Raw genomic sequence first — 20335 nt, forward strand, 5'->3', positions numbered from 1 at the left:
CCCCCTTTTTCAATAAATAAGGAAACTGCATAGTTTCTAGAAGAATTTAGGAAGTGTCATTTATTTTGGCACCCTTTGTCCCTCCCCCCAGAAAGAAGCTGTCACACCTAGGAATAGAGAGAAGATTTGGGGCTTATTTAACCATACATTAGGTGGGTCTTCCTCTCTTTCTATTGAAATACACCAAACACACACTGGGGTTGTGTGATCCAGCCGAACTGAGAGAGGCTTGCCAATTCTTTTGATAGTTATATAGAACACCTTATCAAGAGTAATGAAAGCAAATGTATTAATTGAGCAAATGCGAATATACAAAAACTAGGAGCAAAAGCATTTTTTTTTCCTTTTGCATTACTGGGGTTTGAACTCAGGGCCTCATACTTGCTAGGCAGGCTATTTTTGAGGTAGGATTCTGTGAGCTGTTTTGCCTGAGCTGGCCTCAAACTGATCTTCTGAATCTCTGCCTCCTGAGTGACTAGGATTACAGGCGTGAGCAGTGTCCAGCAAAAAGCATTTCAGAGTTGTTAGTTGCTATAGCTTTTACTAGAAAATAATATTAGTCAAAAAAAGTACATGGCAAAAATCTAGTATGGTTTTGTCCTGAATTTTTTTTTTCCCCCCTTTGGCAGTCCTGGAGATTGAACTTGGCCTTGTACTTGGTAGGCAGGTGCTCTACCACTTGAGTCACTCTACCAACCCTTTGTGCATTGGTCATTTTCTTGCCTGCCTGCTTGCCTGTCTCCCTCCTTCCCTTCTTCTTTCCTTCCATTGGTCATTTTTGAAATAGTGTCTCATTTTACTGGGGCCAGCCTGAACTACTATCCTTTCCTTTGCTGTGGCTGGGATAAAAGAGACACCACTTATAACCAGCCACTGCTTGATTTGGAGTCTTGTGAACTTGGCTTTGAACCAGGATCCTCTTGATCTCTGCCTCCTGAGTAGCTAGGATTAAAGGTGCGAGCCAGGGTGTCCAACCCTAGAGTGGTACATTTATTATAATCAGTGAATTTACACTGACATATTATTGTCACCCAAAGTCCATAGTTTACATTAAGGTTTATTTTTGGTAATATACATTCTGTGGGTTTTTAACAACTACTTAATGACATGGGTTTTAAACTCCTTTTACCTCAGAGTTAGAAAAAGTTTATTGGCATTGTTTTCATTTTTAGAGAATCAACTTTGAAGTAGGCTAGGGGTATAGTAAGAGAGCCATGTGGACAAGATCTTAAATTTAGAATTCTATAAACCGTTTCCTTGTAGCACATATAGATTGAAATTCTTGCTTTCTCTGTTTCACTTCCTTTTATGTTAATGGTGGTGTGTTTTTGCAGGTTCTGTTTTCCTGTTGTTGAAGTTCTTATAGGGTAATAATGTAAGAACAACTTTCGGCTTCACTAAAAATCCTTTGTTTTGCCAGGTGCCAGTGATGTGCGCCTGTAATCCTAGCTACTCGGGAGACAGAGATCAAGAGGATCATGGTTCAAAGCCGAGAAAATAGTTTGAGAGACCCTATCTTGAAAATACCCATCACTAAATTAAAAAGGACTGGTGGAGTTGCTCAAGTGGTAGATTGCCTGCCTAGCAAGTGTGAGGACCTGAGTTCAAACCCTAGTACTCCCCTCTCCCCCCTGAAAAAAATCTTTTCTTTTTATGCCATATTGTCATTAAGTACATTAAAATTCCCTTGATGAACATTTGACTGTTATTACCTTAATGGGCTTTTAACTCCTTCTCATACAGTTTTTTGAGTTTTTTGTCTTTTTTTAACTATTTTTTCAGTTTTTTTTTTTTTTTTTTGGGGTAGACGGGTTTGAACTCGGGGCTTCACACTTACAAAGCTGGTGATCTACCTCTTGAACCACATCTCCAATTTGTTTTGTTTTGGTTATTTTGGAAATGGGGGTCTCTTGAACTATTTTCCTGGGCTTGCCTTGAACCTTGATCCTCCTGATTTCAGCCCCCTGAGTAGCTAGGAATATATGAGTGAGCCATTGTGCCTGGCTCATTTTTTCAGTTTTGAGGACAAATTTTAAAAGATTTTAAAAAATGTATCACCATTATAAAAATGTTTTGCATTTTAAATAACAGATTTTCCCTTATTTATTTTTTTTTAACCCCAATAGTTTGCTTGCCTAAACTGGATTTGGAGCTTTTCAAACTACTGAAGATCTGTCATTTTACAATATTATAATTGGAAAGAACCAGAATTTCAAACAATGGAAGAGCCCAAGACTTGTAAAAGTGAAAATCATGAACCAAAGAAGAATGCTATTTGTGAAGAAAGCAAATCAGTTAAAGTTATAACTAATCAAACCTTGAAAGCTAGAAATGATAAATCTATAAAAGAAATTGGAACCAACTCTCCAAATAGGAACAGTAGTAAAAAAAACAAGCAAAATGATATTTGTATGGAAAAATCAGATGTTAAATCATGTAAAGTAAATGCTGCCAGTGTTCCAGGCCCTAAAGATTTGGGGTTAGTCCTTCGAGATCAGAGTCATTGTAAAGCAAAAAAATTACCAAATTCACCCATGAAAGCTGAAAAGGCACCTATTTCACAGGCAAAATTAGAAAAGGTACCCAGTTTACAGGCAAAATTAGAAAAATTACCAAAGTCACCTAATTTACCAGTAAAGGCAGAAAAAGCATCCTGTTCGCCTGCAGCAACAGCAGCAGCAGCAGCAGCAGCAGAAAAGGCACTTAGTTCACAGAGGAAAGAAGAAAAAACACCCAGTTCTCAGATGAAATCAGAAAAGGTGCCCAGTTCACTGTTGAAAGAAAGCATGAAACAAACAGAATTACATCAGACTGGAAAAAAAGTTTCAAGCTCCTTTACCTCTGTGGACAAAGGGAATAGTGAAAATCTGCAGGGAGAAAAATCTGCTTGGGAAAATTTACCACGATCTCAGAGGCAGCGAATACGGACAGATAATACTGGTGATTCAGATGATAGTGCTTCAGGAATTGAAGAAATATTAGATGATTTGAGTAAGTACAAATACAAGAGTATTCTACAAGTCGTATTTTTTGGAGAGATTTTCCTATATTAATGTTTTTTAGGTTACCTTAATTACAAAAATGGTATTAATATGGCTCTTAAAGCTAAAATACCCCTTCCTGTTTAGTATGGTAGGCAAAAAGGTGTGTACATATGAATTTAGTGGCTCCTTTAGTTGATTAGATGTGTGCAAATACATACTATTTATGAATGTATTTATTTTGCAATGTTAGAGATCAAACCCTGGGCTTCAAACATGATAGGTAACTACTCTGCCACCTACCTATAACCCATGCCTTACACACTCTTTAATTTTTTTCTTTTTGTGTCTGGGGTTTGAACTCAGGGCCACAAACTTACTAGGCAGGTGCTCTATCTTGAGCCACTCCACCAACCCATTTTTGTGTTAGGTATTTTTGAGATAGGATCTTGAAGTACTTGCCCGGGCTGGCTTGGAACCACTATCTTCTCTGTCTCCCTCCCAAGTAGCTAGGATTATGGGCATCAGCTACTGGCCCCTAGCTCTCTACATACTCTTTTTAAATGGTCCTAGTAATACATTGCTCATTAATTCATCAAATACGTATGTATTGGTTCTTATCATATGTTAATTTTGCATTTACAATGGAAAACTGTAAAAATGTAACCCTGGCCTCAAGGTAACTTCCTTTTTGGGATGTGATATAAATAAATAAAATGGTTTTCAGTGTCAAAAACTTAGTATTTGAGAGATCACATGGTTTAGTTAAGATTTAGATTTTGGGTTGAGAAAATTCCAAATGAGACTATGAATGTGAATGAGACTCAGTATTTACTAGAATAGGGATTTGAGGTAAAAGATGCAATGGACAGGGTATCTTTGGGAGAATGAGAAACCATGTGAGCTATAACTGAGTTAAAACTGCATAATGAGTGCTATGAGAAGCCAGTGAAGAATTTTAAGCAAGGTAGTACTAAGATTAGATTTCCTTTTTTTCTTTTTATATTTTAGGCTACAGTAAATCAGAGTCTTTGTCAGAATCAAGATTGGAAGCAGAAATTGGTTAGAACACTGTTATAATTTACTTGAGAACTGTTGTAAAATTTATCTGGGATATTGACTTTTTCTTTGGTAGTACTGGGGTTTGATCTCAGGACTTCATGCTCACCTGTCAGGTGCTCTCTCACTGAGCCACAATATTTTATTATTATTATTATTTTTTTTGCTTTAGTTATTATTTTTGGTGGGACTGGGGTTTGAACTCAGCGCCTCAGCACTTGCAAAGCAGGCACGCTACTGCTTGAGCTATGCCTCCAGTCCATTTTGCTTTGGTTATTTTGGAGATGGGATCTTGCGAACTGTTTTGTCCAGGCTGGCTTCAAACTGTGATCTCAGCATCCTAAGTAGCTAGAATTACATATATGAGCCACCATCTGCTTTAGTTATTTTTTAGATAGGGTGTCCAGTTTTTTGGCCCTGGACTACAATCCTTGTAGCTATCCTGTGTAGTGGAGATTAAAGGGGTATACCATCACACCCAACTTACTGATTGAGATGGGATCTCATTACCTTTGTGCCTGGACTGGCCTTGAACTTCAGTCCTGTGTAGTCCCCAGTAGCTGTGATTACAGACGTGAGCCATAGTGCCTGACCTGAATTTACTTTTTTTTTGGACAGTACTAGGGTTTGAATGCAGGTCCTCATGCTTGTTAGGCAGGTGCTTTTTCTCTTGAGCAACTCTTCCAGGCTTTTCTGTGTTGGGTATTTTTTGAGATAGGGTTTCACAAACTATTTTTCAGGGCTGGCTTTGAACTACGATCCTTCTATGCTCTTCCTCTTGAGTACCCAGGTGTATAGGCGTGAGCCTGGCCTGACTTTTAATTAATTGTTTAGAAATACGTCCATGTCTTTTGAATAACTTTAATCCTGATTTTGTTAAATTAATAATTTTTTTTTGGACAATTTGTTTTTGTTTCCATGGCTACAAGAGCCTTACCTTGGTATAGAAATAAAAGGAAATTATTTCTAGGGACTGGGAATATATCTCAGTTGGTAGAGCACTTGCCTAATATGAACAAGACCCTGAGCTTGTTCTTCAGAACCAAACACACACGCCCAAAGGAAAAAAAAAAAGAGAAAAAAAAATGACTTCTGAGTCATTATTTGCTATACTTGAAGAAATACTAGTGAAGAGTTCAGAAAGAGCTGAAATAACTACTTTTAAATTTCTGGTAATACACAGATGGTATGTAAACAGGCTTTTAAAAAAACTTTTAAGAGTTAACTTTATATAAAAATATCAACCTTATAATTGTATATAAGATAAGGTTTAGGAGAAAGCCACATTTAAAAAGTAACTAAATTTTGAGACTGTATCAAGTAGTAGTACTGGTGTCACTTAAGGTAAAAATGTAACACTGATGGTACATGAATGATTGAGGTTTGGGAAATAGTGGTGTTTAAAGTCAGTTAGAAGTCTGGTCACTTAAGTTAGTGAAAAATTCTATTTAAATTAATTATTTTTTTAAAAAAGGTTAAAAAAAAAAAAAACCAACAAGGAACTAGGAACTGTAGCTCAGTGGTACAGTGGTTGCCAAGCATGCATAAGGTCCTGTGTTTGATCCCCAGCATAGCAAAAAAACAAACAAATGGGAACAAAGTAAATGTCAGTGATGTAGTATGATAGTACAAAATATGAACTTCAGTTTTTTTGTCTTTTGTTTTTTGTTATATTAAGGTTTGAACTAGGGGACTTCATGCTTGCTTAAGTAGGCTCTCAACTACTTAAGCCACGCTTCTAGCCCTTTTTGCTTTAGTTATTTTTCAGGTAGGGTTCTGCATTTTTTTCCCCCAGGGCCAGTCGCAGACCGACACTCCTACTTATGGCTTCCCACATATCTGGATCATGTCCAGCTTTGGTGAGATGGGGGTCTCACTAACTTTTTGCCTGGTCTGGCCTCAAACTGTGATCCTCATGATCTCTACCTCCCAAGTAGCTGGGATTATAGATGTGAGACCCTGGCCTGAAATGCATGGTTTTTGAGTCTCTTCTCTACTTCATAACTTTGTAATCTTGTATAAGCTGTTTACTAGTTTATTTCAGTTGCCTCATTTTAATTAATTAATTTTTTTTTTTGGTAGTGGTACTGGGGTTTGAACTCACATTTGCTGAGCAGGTGTTCTATCACTTGAGCCACTCTGCCAGCATCATTTAAAAAATGTGGAGATGGTGCTGCTTATGTTATGAAGGTTAAGTAAAATAATCCATTAGTGTTTTATATAGTACCTGACAAAATATGTATGTTAGTTTTCTGTCACTATAGCAAAATACCTGAGACAGTGAATTTATAAAAAGACAGGTTTATTGTGGTTCACAGTTTTTGAGATTCCAGTCAATGATTGGCTGATCTTTTTGCTTTTAGTCTATGGTGAGGCAGTACATTATGTCAGGGAATGGGTGGCAGATGAAACTACTCATCTTAGGACTGAGAAGCAAAAATGAAAAAAGAGGAGACTAGGGTCACCTTTGTGATCCCTCACTCTTTGAGGCCAGAGAAACTAGATTTCTAACAGGCTTCCAACTGTTTTATTGAGATATAAAACTCATATGCCCACAGTTACCTGAAGACCTCCCACTATGCTCCACCTCTTAAAGGTTTTACCACTTCCCAATAGTGCCATGCTGGAACCAAGCCTTTACTGTATAGACTTTTGGGGGACACTAGGGTCCAAATTACAGCAATCAGCATGCAGTGGCAGTGAGTATTGTTTATTAAATTATTCTAATTAGAAGCAGTTTTGTTATTTATTAATGTGGAGAACAAATTGAAATAGTTCAAGGACGCTAGTAGACCAAGTGGAGGTCTTTTGGGAAACTTGGTTTAACAAATTAATACGAATGATTTATAGCATAGCATAGTATATAGTGGTTTATTTATAAATGTGTATGATGTTTTAAAGATTTTCTTCAGTACTATTTTCAGTATGTATATGTATTTTTCAGTATGTACATTATTTGCCTGAAGTCATATTCATATATTAAGTTTAACTTTTCTTTCTTCCCATACGAAAATTCAAATTAATGAGAGACAAACACACGCACACATATTTGGTGGTACTGGGTTGAACTCAGGGCCTCACGCTTGCTAGGCGGGCACTCTACCACTTGAGCCATGCTTTTAGCCCCACATTAGTATCATTAGTATCATTTGAATGAATGATTAGTATCATTTGAATGAATGATTTCTCATCTCCTCGATAAAATAAGTAGAATAAAATCTTTTAAGTTGTTGTCTATTTGGATTTAATAGGTTATGTAGAAATTTGGTTAATCTCAGTGTTCTTCATCAAGCCTAACTTTAGCTCCCATCTAGCACTTCCACCATTTTTCTTTCTACCATTCATTTGTTCAGTATATTTTTTTTGTTGTTGTTTTGTTTTTTTGCTAGTCCCTAGAAATAAAATGTAAATAAAACACATTAACACTGCCCTTATAGAGTTAATAGAGTTAATAATATTCTATTGGGAAGAAGCAGACGATAAGCACAGTAAATAAGAAAAATATATAGTAAGTTAGATGAGAAAACAAATCAGGAAAGGTCATAGTAATGATGTTGCTGGTGATGGTATTTCAAATATAAATTTTTTCTGAGAAGGTGACATTAGAGCAAATACTTGAAGGAAAGAGGTGAATGAACCAGGTGAGTATTTGAGGAGAGAGACTTTGGGCTTCTCAAACTTTAATATATATAGGAATCCCTTATTCCAGAGATTTTTGATTCAGAAAGTTTACAGAGGGGTGTTGTGAGAAACTGGATTTCTAATAGATTCCCAACTAATGTGATGCTGCTGGTCAGGACCATGCTTTTGAGCATCATACCCCTAACTCATCTATTCATTTTCACTTATCACCCTTCATTATTTTCAGTGTAATAGCCAGAGGGATTGTATGAAAATGAGTCAGATCATGTTACTCTTATTCAAATGTTTCAGTGCTTCCCATACATCAGAGTAAAAGCTAATGTTCTTGCAGTGAGTAGTAGGGCCTTATGAGGTCTGTGACATTACTCTACTTATCTGCCCTCATTTATTTACTTCTCACCCTTTCTCTTTGCTCCAATTGCATAGTTTTCTTGTATTTCTTCCAGTGTGAAAGCAAATGTCTACTCGTGGACTTTTACATCTGCTTTTTTCTCTAAGACCATAGCCCTTTTAACCTTTTTTTTGCTTTTTTAGTGATACTTTTACTCATTAATAACCTGCACCTTTACCTCTGACACCCGAGTGCTTGTTTAATTTTACTCATAATCCTTATCACTGTCATATTTTTAATCCTACCTTTAAATCTAGGAGTTTATTGAGATATAATTCACATGCTATAAAATTCATCCTTTTAGAGTATGCAGTTCAGTGGTTTTTAGTATATTCAGAATCACATAGCCATCACTATCTAATTGCTGAATGTTTTCATCACTCCCCAAAGAAACTGCATACCCATTAGCAGTTCATTACCTCCTCTTTCCTACCCACTGGCAACCACTAATCTTTGTCTCTGTGAACATTCTATGGGAGTTTTTGGGTAAAGAGTTGTTTTCCACTCTTGTTTCATGAGGATATTAGCATTTTATACATATCATGGAATTAGTGTTCTGTGGAACACGGTTTGGTACATTTTGCCTTATATTATTTTGTTTTGCATGTTCAGTCCAAAAAATTAAATAATTTCATTTATTTCTGACTTTTAAAGAAAGATCTGTAGTTTTCTCTAATTCTTTATATTGGCAGAAATGTTAATTTTATGGGAGTTGCTGATGTCAGTTGCGTTGTTAAGCAGGAAAAGTTACACAATGAGAAAAGAGAAGAGTTATATTATGTTGTCTTGCTACTGTTCCTTTTCATGAAATATTGGACTAAAACTAAAATTCTATCTTTCTCTTACATTTCCATAATGGTTGCTAAAAAAACTAAAATTTCTCTAAATATTAGACCATAATTGCAAATTGTTCATGTGCATCAGTGTTTCCCTATGGGGTTTTGACTCAGGGCCTTGCACTTGCTAGGCAGGTTCTCTACCCCTTGAACCACACTTCCAGCCCTTTTTGCTTTAGTTATTTTTCAAATAAGGGGGTGTTTTTGACCAGGCAGGTGTGGATCACAATCCTCCTATTTTTGTTTTTGCCTCCTAAATAGCTGGGATGATAGGCACGTGTCACCATACTCAGCTTATTGATTGAGATGGGGTCTTGCTAACTTTTTATCTGGGCTGGCCTCAAAGCATAATACTTCCAATCTTTGTCTCCTAAGTAGCTGGGATTACAGGCATGAGCCTCTGCATCCAGATTTCTCAAATTATTCACTTATCATACCTTTATTAAAATGTAATCTTTTCTTTTTTTGGGTGGTACTGAGGTTTTGAACTCAGCCCTTATGCTAGCTAGGCAGACCTTTTACCACTTGAGCCACTCTCCTAACCCTAAAGTATAATCTTTGATCTAGGCAATGTATTAAAATCTGAAGGTACAAAATGAAATAGAACCTGGTCATTATTATCAAAGAATTTATCCTCTAGGACTTGGAGGTGTGGCTCAAGTGGTAGAGTGCTTGCCTCACAAGTACAAGGCTTTGAGTTCAAATCCCAGTTAAGAAATAATAAAAAAAAAAAGAAAAGAAAAGGAATCTAGCATCTAATGTAGGAGTTAGAAAAATAAAAATTATATTTCTTTGAAATGTGAGAGAATAGAAGGTTCTTTGAGAATGTAGTGAATATCAGACTGGCTGAATATTGTAGGACAGGTTACTAGTTGAATTGGAAGGGACTTGATGTAGAAAGGAATAACATCTATAAAGACATTGAGATTTGAAGCAACAGTGATACATTCTAGCACATTTGTGATGAAAGAAGTGAAAAGTGTTAGGACAGAATATGAGGTTAGAGCCATAAGCAAGTTAGCTCTCTTTCTCTGACTTTAGCTTAAATGATACCTCCTGAGAGAAGCCTTTCTTGACTCCCATATCTAAAGGTGGTCTCCCTTTCAGTTCCTTGCTTTTTTCTTTTTCTTTTTTTTGCAGTACTGGGGACTGAACCCAGGGCCTTGCAGTCACTTGAGCTATGACTCTAGCTGCCTTTTTCTTTTGTAGCATTTATTACAACTTGGAATTAATTGTATTTATTCTGCTTACTGCTTTCATGAAGGTAAGGGATTGTGTGCAGTATTCTAGGGAGTTTAAACTTTATCCTAAATTCTTTGAAGGCTTTTAATTTTAAGTATTTTATGTAAGAATAATATGATTCAGTTTGCCTTTAAACAACTCATACTGGTGGTGGAACCTGCCACATGCCATGTATGTATTGCTAGATACTAGAATTGCAAACATGAAAACAGTCTGTGACTTGAAGAAATTACAATATGATTAGGAGGCAGAGAAGCAAAGGAAAAAATGTTACTGTGATAGAGATATCCATGAATTCAGTGGAAGCAAAGGAAAAGGAACCTGAAGGTATGTATGTTCTTTTTTTTTTTTAATCATATTTCTTCCTTAATCTTTTTTTTTTTTTTTTTTTTTTTTTGTGCAGTACTAGGGCTTGAACTCCATCGGACCTTTTTTGTGAAGGGTTTTTTGAGATAGGATCTCTCGAACTGTTTGCCCAGGCTGGTTTCTAACAGTGATCCTCCTGATCTCTGCCTCCCGAGTAGCTACGATTACAGACATGAGCCACCAGCGCCCAGCTTAATATTTTTTTAGAATATTTATTTATTTATTTATTAATTATTGTGCTGTGTGGTAGTACATTGTGGCATTTACAGAAGTTCTTAAAATGTATCAAACATATCATACTTGAATTCACCCTCTCCATCATTCTCCTTTATTACCTTCTCCCCCCATATGTTCTTTTAGTTGCTAGTGACTTTAGTTCAATGATTAATCTTTTGAGTGGGACTCAAAATAGCTTTTTATCAAAATGACTTCAGAGATTCTATAAGATAGTTATGTTAACTTGTTGTATGTAGCCTCAGTTATATATATCTATTGGAAGAAAAAGCAGGCATTTGGCTCATGAAGTAGATTTTTCTTGTGAACTTGTTTTTTTCGGTGTTGTTTTGTGAGGCTGAGGATTGAACCCAGGGCCTTTCGCATGCTAGGCAAGCACTCTATTGCTGACCCACATCCTCAACTTCTGTGAAAATTTGTAATTATGTACATCTTTTATATTTTACATACATAGAACAACTTACACGACTAAGGAAAATATTTTTTTTCTGCATGTGCATAAATTGAATGTTTGTTTTTTATTCAAAGAATCACTTTCTGTTGATGAATAACTGCTCTTTTTCTAGATAAAATGAAGAATGATGAGTCTAATAAAGAAAATTCTTCAGAGATGGATTATTTAGAAAATGCCACTGTGATAGATGAATCTACATTGACACCTGAGCAGAGGCTAGGGTTGAAACAGGCAGAAGAACGCTTAGAAAGAGATCATATCTTTCGACTCGAAAAGGTATGCTATATTGTTTTTTGGTTGTTTGGAGGAAATGTGTGCTTTCTAACTTATCTAAGTATAAGTTTCTGTATTTTCTTTCATGGATAAGTCAGAGGGTAACATTCATTTTTTTTCTGATTTCCCTTTTTCTTTCCTACTTTCTCTCTCTCTTTCCCTCTCTCTTTTTTTATTCCCTCCATTTGTTCCATAAATACATTGCAGGGGTGGGCAAACTATGTATAGCCCCTTTGTTTTTAAATGTGGTAAAATAAACTTAGCTCCCTTTTTTGGTAAACAAAGTTATTGGAACACAGCCATGCTCATTTTGTGAGTGTGTGCTTATATTTATTTCTTCATTTTTGGTGGCACTGGAGTTTGAACTCAGGGCCTCACACTTACGCTACCACATGAACCAGTCCTCATTGGTATATATTGTCTATGCTTGCTTTATGCTACCATTGCAAAGTTGAGTAGATGCCAGTGAGATCTGCATAAAATACTTACTATTTTCCAAAGCACAAAATATTTATGAAGATGTTCTTTTGACCCTTTATAAAATAAGTTTGTCACTCTCTGATTTATTACCTTATTAAATGATCCTGAGTGCTTATTATTTGCCAGCTACTATATTTGACAGTGGGGATATATTGGATAACATGGCATGGTTTCTTCTCATCAGAAGTTAAAAATTCATATGACTTGATGGAAATAAATTAGCAAATACAGCTATACAATTTATTAGACTTTCTACTTTTTCTTTTGCTTTTCTCTCTATTCTTTTTTTTCTCTTGTATTTACTGAATTATCCACTATAAATAAAGAACTAGTTCAGCCACTAGTGTCTTGTTTCTGAGTATTAATTTTTTTCTTTTGCATTTTTTTGCTTTAGATATTTTTCAGATAGGGTCTTGCATTTATGCTCAGGCCTCTGGACCATAATCTTCCTGTTTACACTTCACAGGTAGCTGGGATGACAGCTGTGTACCATCACACTCAGCTTTTATTGGTTGTGATAGGGTCTCACAAAGTTTTTGCCTGGGCTGGCTTTGAACCTCAAACCTCTTGATTTTTGGCTACTGAATAGCTAGGATTCCTGGTGTGAGCCCCTGAACCTGGCTAATTTCTTAGGCTAGAAATACATACTCCTAGTCTCAGCATTAAAAATACTACTAGGCATTGAAGGAACGAATCATAAATCAGCCAGACTCCAGTGGCTATGCCTATAATCCTAGCTACTTGGATGTCTGGGATCAGGAGGATTGTAGTTTGAAGCCAGCCCGGGCAGTTAGTTTGTTCAGGCAAGTAGAAGCTCCATCTCCAAATAACCAGAGTAAAATGGACTGGAGGTGTGGGTCAAGTGTTAGATTGTCCGCTTTGTAAGTGTTGAAGCCGTGAGATCAAACCCCAGTCCCACCAAAAACAAACAACATAAACTACTGACAAATAGATATTTAAGATATTTGTAAATATGTAAATGAGTTAGGTCATCATTCTTCAAAAAATCAGAAAGGAGAGAAATGATATGATTTTGAGTGATTTATAAAAATGAGATGATGTTTAGATTGAAGAAGGCAGTTCTGGGTTATTAATAGAATTTATGACAGAATAGTTACTACATAAAAAGAAGAAGGAATATCAAGGAGTAGAGGCCTATAATATAGGATTATATGGCTAGTTACACGATGTCCTAGTTAGAAGAAACTCTTCCTTTGCAATTTGCTGTTTTACTTAGTTATATCTTTATTTACTCCGTTGGCTTTCCTCCTTAGCCTGGAGGATTGAACCCAGGACAAGCACTCTACCACCTGAGCTCGGCCCCCAGCTCTTTTGGTTTTATTTTGTTTTTGACTGCCTTCAGAATAACTGGAATTGTAGGCCAACTAGGATTATAGGTGTTTAACACCATACCCAACTCCAAATCTCTTGTTTTTAATTCAGTGTACTTAATTAGCATTTTTTTCTTTATCAGCTTTGAAAAATAATTAGGGCTGTTATTCTTAAGTTTCTTTCATCAGTTCCTTCAGCTCACAGTGTACTCAGATTAATTGAAGAATAAAGATGTAAGTTTTCACCCTGTAGGAAAGAAGAAATAAGTCCAAACCATTACATCAGAAGGGTAAATTTCCCTGCAGTGAAAAATATTGGCTTGAAAGTAGAATCTCCATGCTCAGAAATCTTTATTCTAGCTTGTCTGTATAAAATTTAAATGTTAGTTTGTTTAGTGGTAGAATAAAATGTTACAATTATAATAAAATATTTAAACTTTTTCATGTCTTTTCTGTGAAACTTCATGATGATGAGAGCATTTTTGTCCTATTTGATAATTTGTCTTTTAATGTACTAATAGTTGGTCCATAATTAGGGGTAGTGTATGTGGTGGTACACACTCCATTCTTAAATGTGTTTTCAGCTCCTGAATCTAACCCTTTTTACCACCTTCATTGCTTTCACCATGTCTTTTTCTGGATTATTATAATATGCTGATAACTGCAGTGAGTCTTTCTTCTATTTTCTTTTGGGGGCGGGGGTTGGTACTCAGGGTTTTTGATATTAGGGTTTAAACTCAGGGCCTTATGCTTGCCAGACAGGCACTTTACCACTTGAGCTGTGCCCCCTTGAGCAGTACCCCCAGCTTTAGTTATTTTTTTAGATACATTCTTGTGCCTTTAGCAGATGGGTCTTGGACAGTGATTTTTCTGTCTATGCCTCCCACATAGCTAGCATTATAGGCATGGACCACGTGGTTTGTTTTTGAGATGAGGTCTTGCTAACTTTTTGCCCAGACTGGTCTCAAATCTTGATCTTACTAATTCCACCCCTCAAGTAGCTGGGATTACAGGAGTGAACCACTATGCTTGACTGCTGCTGCTTCTCTTAATATAGAAGGTAACGGTGCCTTTTAAAATAAGGATAGATCTTGTAATTTGCTGTTAAGAAACCTTCCAATGGATTTACCTCACACTTAGAATAAAAGCCAGAGTTCTCACAAGGAACTTTGTGATCTGGCCCCCATTACCTTTCTGTTCTAGTCATACTCTAGTATTTTTGTAGTGTGTTATTCAGACTTTTCATCCCTGTGACAAGTGGCAAGAAAAGCAATTTAAAAAGAAGAATTATTTATTTTGACTCACGGTTTCAGAGGTTATAAGGTTAATAGATACTTAACAAGTGTTGAATCTATTATTTTTCGTCTGCAATAGGCCTGTTGCTAAATTTGAGGCAGGTTTTCCATTTAAATAAAGTCAAATGATTTGAAGTAAGAGAATCTTTTTGTTAGGAGCTGCAGCCTACTGATACTGAAGATCAATCTGAAATGAAAACTATAAACATTGCTAATACTAAGGCATTAGGCACAGTGTTTTCAAATTCAATACCTATTGTATTTTTGTAGTTTTCTTACTATACAGTCTTGTCTTTGCATTGCTGGGGATTGACTTCTCCCATGATGCTAGGCAAGGCTTACCAATCTTATATGTAGAGTGTTGGCTTCAGATTCAGATATACATGAATTAAAATTCAATATCTGTTGCTTAGTACTGCTGTATCCTTGTGAAATGTACAAGCTCTATGAACTTTTGTTTTCACATCTATAAAATGAAAATAATACCAATCTTACTGGACTGTTTGGGGAGTTAAAATGAAAACTTGCATATGAAACACTTAGCATAGTACCTGTTACATAGCAGACACTTAGTAATTATTATTTTGAGAATACATATACAAAATAATGAGTAAAGTACTCATGTGACCGGTACTTTAATGTGTCAAAAATTTTTATTCCCTTAAGAGGTTATCCATTTATTTTTCCATGATAACTGTGATTGATTGAACTCAGCTTTTGAAATTGTCTTCCATATCTGGGATCTATTTTGAAATCCCCAAATGAAGTATAATTTATTTTTTATAATAATCACAAAGACTAAAAACTATGTTTGAATTTTTGGGGGACAATTCTGAAATAAGAATTTTGGGGACAGAACTGAAATAAATCTAAATAGGAAGATTTTAACTTACATTGGGTTCTGAAGGAGGGTTTGATGAGTAGTAAACCTTTAGTATTATTGTGATATTTTTGAAATTAATACATGCTCTGTGATGACTATTTTGAGAAAAACAGTTATCTCTTGAGTATATAAAGTACTGATTATTCAAAGCTTATTCCTAAACAGGGGTTGCCTGCCTGTAATCCTAGCACTTCAGAGGCTGGGAAAGGAGGATCTTGAGTTCGAGGCTAGCCTGGGCTACATAGTGAGACTTTGGCTCAAAAACTAAAACCACAACCAAACATGTTTGAGGGCCATAGTTCAAACCTGTAATTCCAGCTACTTGGGAGGTGGAGATTGATGTTTGAGGCCAGCCTAGGCAAAAAGTTGGTGAGACCCCTTCTCAACCAGTGACTGGGCACTGTGGTACCCTCCTGTCATTCCACCTATGCGGAGAAGCACAAATAGGAGGATTGTGGTCTAGGCCTGCCCAGGCATAAAGTGAGAACCCATCTTAAAAATAACCAACAGAAAAAGGGCTGGTGGAGTGGTCCAAGTGCTAGAGTATTGGCATAGCAAGCACAAGGCCCTGAAGTTCAGTCTCTTGTACCAACAAAATAAAAACAAAAAAAACCAAAACAAAAAGCTCCCAGAAAACCTGTATTCCTTCAGTGATTATTTCTGTTACATAATTGCATTATTTATTTTGTCAATAATTGTTTCCTAAAAGAAAAAAAATTTTTAACTTGTCTCTTCAGCGATCACCAGAATATACTAATTGCCGTTATCTATGCAAACTCTGCTTAATTCACATCGAAAACATCCAGGGTGCACATAAACATATAAAAGAGAAACGGCATAAGAAAAATATTTTGGTAAGTTACTTTTCAAAAAAATCTTTATTTTTGAGTTGTAAAACTATGTCAGTTTTTTTTTTAATGTACAAACCTAAAAATGAAGTATTTTTCCAGTCTTATGTTAGTAACTGAAGTGAAAACCTTGAAAGCTGTGATTGCCTTCCTTATTTCAAGTGGTGAGGAGAGGAACCTTCTTGGGACCAGTTTGCTCATCCTGAAGAATGTTGATTTCTAAGTTTAAAGCTGTCAGATACAATTTGTCCATCCAGGCAGTATTGATTGGGTACTTGTGTGCTAAGTCTAGGCAGTGGTGAATAAAGTAGTCATGGTTCCTGTCCTTAGAGTTTCTAAGAACTGGTGAATGAGGGTTTAGCACAATGAGTCTTTTTAAAGGGAGAAATGTGGTGCTAAGGAAATGTGCTTAGACTTGAGAAAAATATCTCAGATATATATAAGTAATTCTATTCTTTAAAAATAATTTGTATATTACCTGTTGAATCTTTTCTCTTTTAAAGTTGTAATACTATGTAACTTCTTACTTCTAAGCCTCAGCCAAGATGTCTTCTCTGAGAAATACTGTTTTACCTTACCTTCCCAGCAAGTCTGCATTAGGTACTCCTCTGTTCTCACAGCAGCTCTGACATACTTTGATCAGAAAACCTAATACCTTATATTCTGATTGTCCTTCTTTCCCTTTTTAAAGTATTCAATATTCTAAGAGGGCAGGTTTAGTTTCTTGTTTATTTTGTTTCTGAATTCCTTATGACCATGTCTGATATAAGACACAGTCTGTATTAGACTGTGTCTAATACATTTTTCTTGAAAAAAAAATGAACTGAAGCAAATCAGGAATTTAGAATTTAGAAAAAAAAATTAAATTTTATTTTAAAGTAATTATAGCTTTCAAAGACTTGACAGAATAAACTGGGAATTTTTTTTTTTCAGTTCCAGGGATTGACTCTACATTTAAGCTATGTCCCAGTTCTTTTTTTGAGGGGAGAAGGAGCGGGGGAAGGCAGTACTGGGGTTTGAACTTAGGGCTTTACACTTTGTAGACAGGTACTCTTGAACCAAGCCACCAGCTTTTCTTCTTCCTCTCCCCTCCCTCTACAGTTCACCTTATGTGTAAAGGTTAATTTTTGGGCTCTCTGTTGTATTCCATTGGTCTGTATGCCTGTCTTTACTGCCAGTGCTGTACTGTTTTGGTTACTGTATTGTGTAGTAAGTTTTGAAGTCAGAAAGTGTGAAGTCATGAAGTGTGAATCTTTTCCAGCTTTATTCTTTGTCAAGACTAGGATTACAGGTGTGAGCCACAGGCACCCGCCTGGCAAGGAGTTCTTTGTATGTTCGGTGTATTGATCCCTTACACTCTGTTAATAGTGTCTTTTTTTTTTTTTTCTTTTTGCAGTACTGGAGTTTGAATTGTGAATGCTAGACAAACACTGTATCACTCAGTATATATGGCTTGAGATTCCATGTGAATTTTAAGGTTGATTTTTCGATTTCTGTAAAGTCTTTGGAATTTTGATAGGAATTGCATTGACTCTGTAAATAGCTTAGGATAGTATGAACATTTTTGACGATACTGTCTTCCAGTTTATGTACATGGAATATGTTGTCATTAATTCTTTCAGCAGGGAGTGAATCTAACCAAGGTACATTGTAAGCATATATGGAAGTGTCATAATGAACACACCCCACACAATTAATATATGCTAATAAAAATGTTAAAAAAATAAGTGTGGTTAAAAAAACCTTTTTACCAGTGTTTTGTAGTTTTCATTGTACAAAGTTTTCCCTTCTTCGCTTGCATAGTTCCTTAATATTCTTTTTGAGGGCATTGTAAATGAAATTGTTTCTTAATTTCCCTTTTAGGTTGTTCATCTTGTGTAGAAATGCAACTTAATTTTGTGTGTTGACTTTGCATCCATTTGTCTTGCTGAGTTCATTCTATCAGTTTTTTGTGTGTAAAATCTTTAGATCGTTAGTTTCTTTTGTTGTTGTTTTTGTTTTTTTAAGACATAAGTTTTTTCTTTAGCCTAGGCTGGTCTTGAGCTTGGAATAGTCTGCTTCTTGAGTGCTGGCATTATAGGCCTGCCTGTTACAGTGGCTCAGTCTTTAGGATATTTTACATATAAAATCATACCATTTGCAGACAAAGATAGTTTTGCTTCATCCTTTGCAATTTGGATGCCTTTTATTTCTTTTTCTTGCCTAATTTTTCTGGCTGGAGCTTCCATCATTATGGTGAATAAGAAAGCCTGTGTTCTTCCCTTGTTCTTGCTCTTGGAAAAGCTTCCAGTTTTTGAACGTTGAGTATGTTGTTAGCTGTGAATTTTTCATACATGGGCTTTATTTTATATAAGGTAGTTTCTTTTTATTTCTACTTTGAATACTTTTACCACAGAAAGGTGTTGAATTTTGTCAGATGCTTTTTCTGTATTGGTTAAGATGATCATGTGGGTTTTTTTCCCTTTTGTTCTGTTAATGTATAGTGTATTACATTGATCTTTTTTTTGTATGTTGAACTATCCTTGCATTGCAGGAATAAGTCTCACTTGGTCATACTGTATAGTCCTTTAAAAATGCTGCTGAATTTGATTTGCAAGGATTTATGGAAGGTTTTAAAATAGGAGAATAGCTAGTACTAATACAGGTAATACATTGAAAGGCCAAAGAGACTAAATTAGGAGGCTCTTGCTGTGACTGGTGGGTGATTTCAGAAGACCCTGGTTGAGAAGATCTCAAGTCCTTGGTGTCCCAAACAGAGAATTGGACAGAGTCACACAGATTGCAATGCAACAGCAAAGTCTTACTGAAAGTGAAAGTAGGAAAGTACACTTCATAATAGGGAGTGGAATGGCCTTGAGTGAGGTGGCTTAAGAGTGGCACCTGTGGCTCATGAGTCCCAAAGCCTTGGTTCAAATGGGAATTTATACATTATTAAGGGTAAGCAAAGAGGGAGATCTGGGTGGTACTTAGGAGTGGCTTTGGTGATTGACAGGGACCTTTTTACATAACTCCAAACAAACTGCTCATATGAATTGTATGCATAATTGTATGCATGAGATGCGGTACATATTTATTAGGGTATAATTAGGGAATATGGGGCAGTAGGTTACTTTGGGGCAAGATTTTTCCTTTGTGGGCATGCTGGGGTTTGGGTAAGTCCTTTGTGATCAAGCATCCTGCTCACTCAGGATGCTGTGGATAGTCGTTGCTATAGCCTTAACTGCAATAGGGGCATTTTGGGGCAGTTCTGGGTGGAGCTAAACCACGTTTCCCACAAAATGTTCTGTAGGCTACCTGTTCCTTGTGACCTGGTTTGGGTACTTTCCTGCCTCATTGCCTCTTGACAAATTTTCCTAGCCTAAACTATTTCTGGAATGGATTTCATCTCAGAAGAAGGTCTATAACCATTCACCCTACTGCTTAAGCTAAACACCTTTATATTATCTTTCATCTTTTTATCTTAATTTTACATTTAGACCATTAACAAATCCTATAGACTTTAACTTCAAAAGATCATGGTTTCTAAACTCAGTCATTTGTCACTCACCTGTATTTTCTGCTTCCAGCTAAGCTACTACTTTTTCTTTCCTAGACTATTTTTAACTTACTTTTCCCTATCTACCAAATCTCCCAATTTAGCAACTAACGTTGTTTTAAAGTTTCCTGTTCATTTCCCTTTAGTGGCTCCCAGTTTAAACTAAAAATGTCCTATAAGGTCACACAGTATTTGAGGCTAATTAATCCATTAGCCTCCTTATCTTCTAAAGTTACTCCTTTGTTACTTAAAGCCATCATAGTCTCTTCAAATGACATTTCTGCCTCAGTTTTTCCATTTTCTGTTCTCAATGTCTGGAATGCACTTTATTCAGGTCTCTCACACTGTATCAAAATAATGCTTCATTCTATCATTCTGTACCCTTGTACCCTGCTTTATTTTTTATAGTACTATCTGATGTGACTTTTTATGTATTTGTTTATCTTTTTTCTTGGGCATATGTAGAGCATGTTCCTCGATTGTCT

The 20335-nt window shown here is 36.0% G+C and overlaps 1 protein-coding gene and 1 non-coding gene across 9 annotated transcripts in view; one reads left to right on the forward strand and one right to left on the reverse strand.

The window, feature by feature from the left end:
* The window catches only part of Tut4 (terminal uridylyl transferase 4), a 102479-nt gene that overhangs the window by 25433 nt on the left and 56711 nt on the right, over positions 1-20335 (forward strand). For all 8 annotated transcript variants that reach the window (XM_074080120.1, XM_074080117.1, XM_074080122.1 and 5 more), the window contains exons 2-4: positions 2127-2991; positions 11318-11481; positions 16205-16321. In XM_074080120.1, coding sequence (XP_073936221.1) covers positions 2220-2991; positions 11318-11481; positions 16205-16321 — 1053 coding nt within the window. In that variant the 5' untranslated portion in view covers positions 2127-2219. The remainder of the gene's footprint in view (positions 1-2126; positions 2992-11317; positions 11482-16204; positions 16322-20335) is intronic.
* On the reverse strand, positions 97-228 carry LOC141425300 (small nucleolar RNA SNORA64/SNORA10 family). Its single transcript, XR_012450370.1, has one exon. It is a non-coding gene; the product is annotated as a small nucleolar RNA SNORA64/SNORA10 family (small nucleolar RNA).

Source organism: Castor canadensis, chromosome 7, assembly GCF_047511655.1.
Source record: "Castor canadensis chromosome 7, mCasCan1.hap1v2, whole genome shotgun sequence".
Taxonomy (NCBI): Eukaryota; Metazoa; Chordata; class Mammalia; order Rodentia; family Castoridae; genus Castor; species Castor canadensis.